Source organism: Colossoma macropomum, unplaced genomic scaffold (genome assembly GCF_904425465.1).
Source record: "Colossoma macropomum unplaced genomic scaffold, Colossoma_macropomum, whole genome shotgun sequence".
NCBI classification, from domain to species: domain Eukaryota; kingdom Metazoa; phylum Chordata; class Actinopteri; order Characiformes; family Serrasalmidae; genus Colossoma; species Colossoma macropomum.
The window spans coordinates 54,089-65,790 of record NW_023495579.1 but is presented as its reverse complement, the minus strand read 5'-3'; the positions used below and the strand labels follow the sequence as shown (position 1 = coordinate 65,790).

Genomic DNA, 11,702 nt, shown 5'->3' with positions numbered 1-11,702 from the left:
CTGTCACTTTTACTCTTCTTAAAAGTGCTGCATCTAGGCTGTTTAAGCAAAAGTGTTTAATGAACTGTTTTTGACTGCAGTAGGAGAGATGCATTATTCAAAGCCTACTAAAATCAACATATATAGAGAGAAAACACAAAATGGCAGCACAAGGCACAAGGACACCGCAAACTGAATCATAGTTTGGCTTTACTTCTTATGGGACCCACCAAACCTGCCTTTTTCAAATAAATAAGTCATACATAATTTAGTTATTTAACTCAACAAAGTTGCATTCTCTGTATAGACATACCACATTAAATGTGTTGCAGTGAAAGCACAGACAAACAGCAAGTTCATGTTATTTTATACTCTTTTCATATCAATTTATGCAATAAACTTTTAGCATAATATGTGACAATCACATTTGGTGTCAGCCAACTAAAATCCTTCACAAACTCAAGCTGAAAGATACAAGATGAAAAGTTGAACAGTGCTGGAAATCAATTGCACACATTCATTAAAAACAATGATTTCAAAATTTTGGATGCTGTGCAATGTGATGTTTTATGTGTGGTAGCCTTGAGTGTTAAAATCATTTATATTGATACAGATATGAAGTTAAGACTGCCTAGTAATACTTGTGGGCGAAAAAAAAACTAAATGGGTAAATCTCACAAAATATATTGGGAAAATAGTCATTTTCAATACACAGGTCACCTCATTGTTAGACTTCCCACCAGGGCAGCCCCACAAAGACAAACACAAAGGATGACAATGTATTGTACACAAATTAATGAGCACTGAAAAATATGACTTCTACTGACTTTACAAAAAAAAATCTGCATAGATCAATGGTAGGAATGTACATAAAGTTCAGAGTGGTTTGATGTGAAATGGGCTATTTTAGAAACACTTACAGAGCAGTTCACAGTGGTGGTGACAGGAACCAGACATTCAAAGTGCTTGCTGAGTAACTGAAGGAGCAGCCAAAATGCACAAACTAGACTATAAATCACTGCCTGGAAATCAAGGTGATCCCCACAAAATAATGAAAAGACTGTTTAGAACATACCGAGTGCAGTTTTTCTGTTTTCTTTATTTTGAACCACATTGAGACAATATTTTGTCATGTGCGGAAAATCAAAAACAGTATCTGCTTTATTTTAAATTAATGTTTTTATTTAATGTAATACAGTGAGTACAATGAGTAACAGAAATGCCCAAAGAAATGTAGAAAACCTATGTAACTCATATTGTGTACAACATATCTATATTTTTTACAAGAAAAAAAACAAAATATAAAACAAAATATTTTGAAACAAATATTTACAAAAGAAAAAGTTTTCTCAGATTAAATAAAATTTGTAGAAATACTGGCATCATACCGTCAAGCGTTTTTCAGATTTCTTCCTACATCAACTTTAAAATATTACTGGAAAATGATTAAAGCTAAATAATGATCAACTTCTAAATCTCATTTGAAAGCACTTAAAGAAATCAGACGGCTGTCATTCTACATTCAGGTTGTCCTTTAGATTCTTACTCCTCTGTGACCGCATACTGACTTTAATCTTAATCGGTCTGAGCCGCAAGAAAAGTAAACAAAAACACAGATTAAAAATATTACACTGTCCTCTGCTGGTATAAAGGCATAATTACAGTTTGTAATGACATTTTATTGTTTACTGTTTTTTTTTTTTTACTTCACATTTAAGAAATGTGGTGAGATATTTTTCACACACTTCAAACACTTCACTTGAACTCTGCTACATAACACTGATATAACTGTGCCATTAACATGTCATGGCAGATGCCATAAGCTGCAATTAGTTGTCAGATTTTGTCTGGTAATATGACGGTGTTGTGCCAGTTGTCATTACAGATGTCATAGTATTTGGTGTCATGATCGCTTATGTCACATGTTGATTTTTGCTGTGTACTCTAGTCAGGGTGTCATGACATCAGACATTATGACAACTATCATGACAGTTATAGGTAATGGTAACATGACGCTGTTATATTACTGAAAAAGACATGTTTATGGTGGGGTTATGTTAATGTTATGTAGCAGGGTTCTAGTAATGTGTTACCAAACTTTGTAAAAGTAATAAGCTGGTCAAATGAATAAAAGCAGAAGACACGTTTATTGTAAGAATATGATTAAACTGTTAACAGTGACTATTTATATGACAATGAAACTAAATGTCCTGCTTGTAACAGGCCTAGCTGGGTAGGGATTTACAGTAAACTACAGTTACATTATATAATATTGGTCTTTAACTAATAATTCTGCTCCTGCCAATCACACTTAAAGTAAAATGTAGTTGTGATTATCAATTTATAACAATCTCTATAATAATATACTTAGTGTTTTTATGATGTGTAATCTATAGTCACACTGAAAGAGTTCTTACCTCTAGCTCTGCAACATTTGATCCCCAGAACGATGGACACCAGCAGATACGGAGACACTGCCATTAAACTACTGAGCAGACTGAACACTGAGAATGAAGCTCCTGAATTAGACACACCTGGCACACACACACACACACCACACACACACCACACACACACAGTCACATTAAAACATCTAATATGTTCATTTATTGGAGTTTATATATAAATATGTAATATTATTCTATTCCACACTAAATACTGAATGTGCAATTTATTTTCATTTTCATTCATTACTTATTTAGAGAATATATATCATCTTGTAAATGCTATTGTGCAGTAAAATCCAAAACTTCTTAAACCTTTAAAAAGCTTATCCCTATGTGTATCAGCATTCAATAATCATATATGAAAAAGAATCCACATTAATATCATGTATTTTACGCTTAATAATAAAAGCTCAAAACTGTTGGGCTGTCGGCATTTAATTTGTCCACTCCTTACTTTTGTGCATCTTACTTCCATGTTAACTTATCCATCCCTCTTACCTTAAAACCAGCCAGTTACAGCTGTGTCCTTTTCATACAACATTCATATAAGCAACTACCTAAACACACTCTGCAAATTTCTTTTTCATGTGCATCTAAAATAGCTCCACTCTTGCTACTGATCTGAGAAAATACGCAGATGTTTATATCAAGCAGATAACTCAATGCCATGGGTCTGTGTTGGTTTAGCTGTCAAGAAGCCATTACAGAAATAAGTTTTTGAAGAATGATGAGTCTAAACCTATAATTGGGGTTACTTAGATAGAGAGAATCCAAATGCGACCAACTTTCTAAGACTGAACTTTAGAGGTGTGTAAAAACATCCCTGTAGATAAAAAAACGAAAAGAATCTCCTGAAAAGTCTCCTGAAAAGAATGAAGGCTGTAATAAATACAACCCCATTTCCAAAAACGTTGGGATGCTGTGCAAAATGTAAATAAAGACAAAATTCAATGATGTGCAAAACATTTAAGCCCTATATTTCATTGACAATAGCACAAAGACGACATATCAAATGTTGAAACTGAGAAATTTTATTGTTTTTTGAAAAATATATGCCCAATTTTGAATTTGATGCCAACAACACATTCCAGAAAAGTTGGGATGGGGCATGTTTACCACTGTGTTTCATCACCTCTTCTTTTAACAACACTCTATAAGCGTTTGGGAACTGAGGTGACCGACTGCTGTAGTTTTAAGAGTGAAACGTTTTCCAATTTTTACTTAGCATAGGACTTCAGCTGCTCAACAGTTCAGGGTCTCCTTTGTCATATTTTTAATTTCATAATGTACAAAATGTTCTCAGTGGGTGACAGGTCTGGACTGCAGCCAGGTCAGTTTAGCACCCGGATTCTTTTAATACGGAGTCATGCTGCTGTAATACATGCAGAATGTGGTTTGACATTGTCTTGCTGAAAAAATCAAGGCCTTCTCTGAAGAAGACGTCATCTGGATGGCAGCATATTTTGCCAAAACATGTATATATGGTTCAGCATTAATGGTGTCTTCACAGATCACCCATGCCATGTACACTAATGCACCCCGATACCATCATGAATACTGGCTTTTGAACTGTGCACTGATAACATGTTGATTTGTTGGACCACAGGACACTTTTCCACTTCCCCTCAGTCCATTTTAAATGGGCTCAGGCCCAGAGAAGGTGGTGGCATTTCTGGGTCCTGTTTATATGTGGTTTCTTCTTTGCGTTTAAGAGTTTTAATTAGCATTTGTTGATGCAGTTATGAATTGTTTTCACAGACAGGGTTTTTCAGAAGTTTCCCTGTCCATGCAGTGACTACCACTGCAGAATTATCATCTGTTTTTAATGCAGTGCCATCTGAAGGTCCAAAGATCATGGCCAGCAAATACTGGTTTTTGGCCTTGTCCCTTGCATACAACTTTACAAGCCTTTTCGCTGTTGGCATCAAATTCAAAATAGGAATATATTTTTCAAAAAACAATAAAATTTCTCAGTTTTGTCTTCGAAGCATTTTAAATGAAATATAGGGTTTAATTGATTTGCACATCATTGCAATTTGTTTTTATTTACAATTTTAACAGTGTCCCAACTTTTTTGAAAATGGGGTTGTAGAATGGGTGGACTCACTAACATACTGAGAATTTGGCTGAGACATCTGTGTAAAATTCTGTTCAATGTACATTTTCTGCTTTTTCCAAACACTAAAAATCACCTTTCTTATGTATTCTTAATGGCTATTTAGACTGGAAATTAAACAAATAAAGGGTGCTCTCTGATACTAAAATTGTTACAAATTAATCAATGAAGAAAAATGAAACAAAAATAATAACATGAAAATGTCACAAAATAATCTCATGCTAACAAGATATTTCAGTTCAGTGCTGTTCATGCAGACACAGGTTTTTCTGCTGTTGGAAATGAAGCGTCTCTTTGACCGTGATGGCCTCATTATCTACACTGGATGTTAGGGTGAAAAAAACAGTAACACACTCACCTGATACAGTCAGTGTAACCGCATTACTGATCTCTGATCTCTGAGAGTCACTCCTCCTCTCTCCTCTACAGGTGTATTTACCACTGTCAGACTCTACAACACTGAATGAATATTCTTTTTTATTATCAGAAGAATGAACTGGACGGTTACTGTCACCATCTTCATACCAGCTGTAGCTCCACTCAGTGTCTGTGTGTCCTTGTATGTCACATCTGAGAGTTACTTTCTCTCCAGTAAACATCTGTCCAGTAGGCACCAGGATCAGTGAAGCTTTTGGTCTCTCTGTACAATTACATCACATAAATATTATTGTAAAACTGTCAATCACACACTGCTCTAGGAAATTACAGTGTAAATGAATAAAGTGTTTTGGGTCCCACTTCGTATTGTCACTAAAAACTGTGTAGTTACACATTAACAATGTATACAACTACAGCTGATGTATCCACAATTACAGATAGGTTGCAATAGTACATATTATTCACATTATATACACATGTGAATCAACTTCCATTTTTACTTTTGTAATTACACAAGAATATCTTAGATATTAGTAAAGTTGGCTTTGCCTGTGCAGATGCAGTGCAAGCACTTTCATAACGCAGGTCACTGCACACTGCCTGTTACAAATAGGAAAGTCTTGTTGGCTAAACAGCAGTCTATACAAATGAAAATACTAATGGTGAACTGTGACTATTAAAGTCAAGCCTTCAATTCTGGCTATGAGTTTGAATACTCTGTGAAAACATGATGGAAAACGTCATAATGCTAATTTCTGCTAGCATCCCTTTGGGATTGTTGCATTTTGCTGGCATTAAGCTAATGGCGATTCCCATGAATTTTTTTTTGCAAGTTCTGGATTAAACACAGACAGTTGAAGCCTCTAAAAACACATTCATGCTGTACTTTAAGTGACTTTGAGTAGAGAGGCCTGCTATAAAGCTGCTGTTTGTTTCCATTTCTAACAGCCCACTGATTAGACTGCCTCTCATAATCAGTCAGTAATGTATCAGCAGTTCCAGAAGGCCTAGGGTGTCAGATTTCCTCATTATACTGGCCCCACCTATTGGAAATCAATATAATCCTATATAATTAATCTTGAAGTCTTAACCAATAGAACCAATAGCTCACTTAGCTGCATCTACCTAGATACGATGGCCGACGTTCCTCCAGGTGTTTCAAAACCACCTGGTTTCATCAAAAACTTAACAATGAAATAAGAGTAGTACTCTCTAGTATCTCCCCTCACCCTTTCACACATTTGTTATTATATTAGATCAAATATGCTGTTACAACTGGTCCTACAGTACTTACAATGTTGTTGCATGTATTGTTAATGTGTAATTACACAGTTATTAGAGATGCTTCGAAAGTGGAAGCGTGCCTTGTACTTATGTATAACAAAACATTTTACAGGAATTTGAGCCAGAAATGTACCTATCACATTGACAGTTACTTCATCAGTACATCGAAGCAATTCCTGGCCACTTTTATGAAAACAACAACAGTGGTATTGTGAACTCTGATGGACATTTATGTCTCTTATGATGTAATAGTTTTCATCAGGGTTGTCGATTTGAATGTTATTTTGGTACCAGTCATACATCCAGTCATTTACACTCCATCCTGGAATGGTACATGTGAGTGTGACGGTCTCTCCGGTGAATATTTGTAACCAATCAGGCTCCACACTTAGAAAGGGTTTATACCCCACTGTAAAAAACACACATCTGTCACTATACAGACCTTAAATTCGACAAGACAACATTGCAGCTCCCACACAAATCAAACAAGCACACAGTATAGAAATCACCTTGAGCATGCCCAGCTTGGAGGGGTGAAATCAACACTAAACAACAGATGAGAAACAAAGAACATGGTTAACACTGAAATTATTAATTTCCTTATAGAATCTGCATGGGCAACAATTTCAGATTCAGAATAAAAGGTGAAAGATAATGTTTCACTTCACCAGACTGTATTTGAATTAGTAAATAAAACAAATCCAGGTGAAATAAATATATTGCATTAATACGTCTGAATAATATCTTCCACCATGACCTTTTCATAAAGCTGTTACACATTCCTTTAGACCACTGTGCTTCTCATAATTCTTGTCATTTATATGATGAAGTTAGCCATATCAAAAATAACCAAATTTCTCTCTTTTGAATGTGGTCCTCTGGTGGTCAAAGTATCATGTAGTATCATGTATAACGGATGATACTGAACATACAATGAATTACAAATGAAGTTTTGAAGTACATACAGCCTGGTCTCTGATCTATAGCAGTGCTTTTCAGTTGCAGTGCATGGTGCTTTAAAGATCACAGTGAAAAGAAACACATTTGTAAAGGTGAGCTTGAACGCCTGCTAATCAGCCAAATATGAAACAGCAGATATTACTGCTGAATTGTGGGCTCAGAGAGAGCACACCAGTCAGAACACTATAAAACATAGAACTTCTACTTTAACATTAACCACAAACATGTTTTAGTGCCACTCAGATTAAATATTAGTACCTTCATACAGCAGCTCTCACTCTGCTGAAGACATAAAGAGAACATTTACTCACAGAGTATCACAGAGAGTGACCTGAACTCCATACTGTCCCCGTAATGACTGACTGACTGAATGCTGTGTTCAACACTCATAACTTCCTGAGAGAGAGAGAGACAGACAGACAGAGAGAGAGAGAGAGAGAGAGAGAGAGAGACAGACAGACTGACAGACAGAGACAGAGAGAGAGAGAGAGAGAGGAGAGAGAGAGACAGAGAGACAGAGAGAGAGAGTATATTTTTGTCTGCATGTTAAACTTCTCATTTCCTGTCTTGCTCCTTCCTGCTACTTTGTTTTTGTTGCTTAATATGCATTCACATTTAAACACACACACATAATGTCTTTTGACAGCATACTTATAAATATTAACTAAAAATATGTATTTGAAAACATTATAAAAAAAAATTATAAACCAAGAAGTTCTCAGTGATGACATATTACATCAGACTGAAATTGAAAAAGCTACAGACCCCTGATAAAGACCTTAAACATCTCTGTTAGTACAACTGATTTAATAATATGCAACTGTAAAGTTTGTGGAAGTTCGTGGACAGGTGTGCCCTGCAAGATTTCTCTCAGACTAATGATCAGGAATATAAGACAGAAGCCGGCAGAAACTTGGAAAAGTTATAGAACGACCTGAAAGCAGTAGGAACAACAGTTAGAGAGAACAATAAGCAATAAACTACACCACTATCATTTCCACCTCCTCCACCCCACCCAAAACTCATCTGCTAAAGAAAGAAGTACAGAAATGCACACCTAAATGTATAAATGAGCATTTAGACAAATCAGAACAGTTCTGGAACAATGTACTCTCATCAGACAAAACGAAAATAGAACAGCAATAGGGCACCACACATCATTAAAGAAAACATAAATGGAGCGATGTACCAGGAGATACTGGAGGAGAATTTCATCTCATCATCCATAAATATTAATGACTGTTATGTGACAGTTTAGGATTTTGGAATTGGCCCATTTTACCACCCTTTCTTTTGCAAGGAGGAGACAACAGTGATTGAGGTTGACGGTATGTCAGTTCTATGTACTCAGCTCTCCTTATTCAACTACGCAAATATAAATACAGTTTTCCATTCTATGGCACCTTTAACCTGAGTGAATCACATGGGTTCTTAAACTCCATTGAAAACTCCATTAACCTAAACTCAATTGCTGTGTCATTTAAAAATTCCCACATCTGCCACCAGATGGTGCTGTATACCAAGTTCAACTAAGGTTTGTCTTAAACCTGCTAAGGACATGGGTTTTCTGAGATTTAAGGCTAAAATGATTATAATTGAAGTGCATTTTCAGCTCAGATATTTTAATATTCCATACTTATGCCCAGATACCTTCTTAAAGAAAAACAGTGTACTAGCCAGGCCGAACAAGTCAAAATGACAATGAAGTTGTTTGCCCTCTGTAAGCTGGTTTGCAGTTCAAGACACAGAAAGTCGTTTCAGTGCAGCAATGTTGAATTGTAGCTCCTTGAGTAAAGTGGGCCTTTTAGAGAGGCATCAACAGGTGCTGCTGCCAAGGGTCACCTCACTCACTGAGCTGCACTCCACTGTATCTTTTAAATTATGAGTAGCATTATAGAAGTAAAAGACACAGCCCTGTACACAGTGAGGCCCAGTGTTAAGTATAATTGACATTGCTGTGTTAGGTTATACTTATCATAATATGTCAACTAACAAATTTGAAAGCTTTTATATAGCAACACGTCTTTATTATGCAGTGTTTTGTTTTAGTTGGGCTGATTGTGATGCAATTTGACAGCACATCTGGTTTAGTGGAGGTTTTCTGATGGATCAGGTAGACTCATGCTTGTATTGACAGAGCAATCATGTTTAAATTAATGCTCTGCTATGTTTTAAACCTATGAACTGACCAGTTTAGCCAAACCTAAGCGAGACTAAACTGCTGCTAAGGCAATGACAGAGCAATCGCTCCTTTGTGTTTTGGTAGTGACATAAAAATGTGGCACAGGATTTTTTAAAATACAGTTTTTTTTTAATTATTACTTAAAAATTAAACCCATAAATGTAAAAATTCCAACATCAAAGCTAGAAGTGTCATTTTCACAGTTTGAAATGTAGCGGTTAGGGTTTGAGACAGCCATAGTCTTTTTACTGTGAGACCACAGTTTGAACAAATTTTAGTTGCTGCGCCAGTTCCTCCTCATCAGGTTTGTATATGTGGGCCATAATACTTCCTCCTCCTATTTCACTGTAAACTCCATATATATATATATATATATATATATATATATATATATATATATATATATAATATTTGGGGTGCGGGAAAAAAATCGATTCTTAGATGCATCGCGATGCGGACGTGAACGATTCTGAATCGATTCACGAATGTCAAAAATCGATTTTGTAAATATTTAATTTATAACGTAATGTTCACAGAACGCAAAGGCGGAAGTGGGTAAATGCAGCGCCCGGACAGTCTGTTGCGGCACATAACAAAAACACTACTGGGTGAGTGAGAAATCCGACTGGCTCCCTCTGCATTAAAGCCAGGTTAGGTCAGGAGTCACAACACTAATGATCAGAAGAGCCATTTTGTCCTTTAACATAAATCAAACCACCTTGGGAGCCACAACATTTAATGTCCAGTATGTCTCAGTATGTGTTAATGTCCTAGTATAGGCTAAACAATATAAACGAGAGCGCAGATTTACTTCGCTCTGCTTTAAGCTTTAGCTTTAGCCGCTTTCCTCCCATCTCCGCCAGAAAACTTTTCTTCAAAAGTACAGCAGCTTATTGTAAATTGTCTCAAAGTTCGATTGTTTTACGAGGCTATAGTCGCTTCTTATTCTCCAGCTTCTTGCTCGAATTTTTCCGTTCCACCTTAAATTCTGACTGAGGCGCCGAATGTAAATGCGGCACCATTTAAGGTGGAACGGGAGAATTCAAAAAAGAATCTGACTTCAGCTTCGCCACTTTTTAGTGTGTGACAGTCTCTTGTTGCAGATTTAACGTACCAGGAAACCAACTGCGCTGCTTATGAATGCGAATAACGCGTCGTTGCTATGCGACCTGCAGTCTGCGGAGTCGTTGCGAAACAGGGCTTTCTCGCTATGTTGCACACGACCCGTCTCGAAGATATTTGACTGACACAGCGACCGCCCCCTCCTCCCGTCTCTGCAACGAGACCAAAACCGAAGTGATAAAATCACTAAAGAAAGCGGGCAGGGCGGCTGTAACGTGCTGTGTGGACATCCGTTACCACTGGATCTTATTTCACCGTAACTGCGCGTTTTATCGCAGATGAGTGGCAGCAGCGTCTCATGTACTCCAATCAGGAGCAGTGAATGAGAGCCTTCCAGTTCACTTGCCACATCGTTTCCATTTGATTTATTAATAAAAGATATTGGAAGTAAATTCATTATGGATCATTACAAATACTTTACTTTAACATTACCAAGTCCTCAGACAGTAAGAAAACAGAAATGCTGTATAGAAAAATAAGATGCATCGAGATGCATCGATAATCGTTTTATAATCGCATCGCAGCCCTCTGAATCGTGCCTAGAGATTCCCACCCCTAATATATATATATATATATACATATATATATGTAAACTGAGGTTGGTCTCCCCCTCATACATTGTTACCAAGCTGGGAGTGTGAAGGCTAGAATGTGCTTCCTGATACATGTGACGCTAGCCATGTGATCAAGCATCTTCACCACGATATTTCCCTGCTTGGGCAGCAGATGACGGTGGAAACAGTAAATACACTATTTGGCAATATAAACCTCAGATTTGATTCTTTTGTTTATTTTATCATCCCAAACATGATCATACTTTGGCCTCATTTCTACTATAATGTAAACCTTTTGTATACTCTAAAGCAAAACAGAGAAGCAGTATGTGCAAGCTCACCACAGGAACAACTTTTGGCAAGTAAATCTTTTTAGGTTCAAATCGCACAGCTGAGATTTACAAAGACAAGGGAAAATAACACAGCACATTTCCATGGCTGGCATAACATGTTTGTGGACCATTCATGTCTTACCTTTGATTACTGAATTTGGTTGATTCGATATTTTAATACAGTCCGTTTTGGTATTGTAAATGAGTAGAAAATTATATACACACTATCTGGGATTTGCTCTCACTTTTACATGTCCCTAGGTACATTTGACAGCAGCTGGAGCTTCAAACTCAAACACTGACGAAAGGCCTTAATGTCCAAATAGCTATAATGTATGTTAGCCTGCA

At 36.7% G+C, this 11,702-nt stretch overlaps 1 protein-coding gene across 1 annotated transcript; it reads right to left on the bottom strand.

The window, feature by feature from the left end:
• Window positions 1-4,528: 4,528 nt before the first annotated feature.
• On the bottom strand, window positions 4,529-7,582 carry LOC118802483 (Fc receptor-like protein 5). Its single transcript, XM_036563026.1, has 4 exons — window positions 7,476-7,582; window positions 6,714-6,749; window positions 6,338-6,613; window positions 4,529-5,182 (listed from the first exon to the last, which is right to left on the bottom strand). Exons 1-4 carry the CDS (start codon window positions 7,552-7,554, stop codon window positions 4,782-4,784), a joined length of 792 nt encoding a protein of 263 aa, XP_036418919.1. The 5' UTR covers window positions 7,555-7,582; the 3' UTR covers window positions 4,529-4,781.
• Window positions 7,583-11,702: the final 4,120 nt, after the last annotated feature.

Excerpts from the sequence above, each read along its gene's own strand:
- LOC118802483 (XM_036563026.1), bottom strand. The coding sequence starts at position 7,554 with ATGAGTGTTGAACACAGCATTCAGTCAGTCAGTCATTACGGGGACAGT. Across the intron at positions 6,750-7,475 it reads GTCACTCTCTGTGATACTCT|TGTTGATTTCACCCCTCCAA; the intron begins GTGAGTAAATGT and ends TCTGTTGTTTAG. Across the intron at positions 5,183-6,337 it reads AGTAACTGTCAATGTGATAG|AGAGACCAAAAGCTTCACTG; the intron begins GTACATTTCTGG and ends GTAATTGTACAG.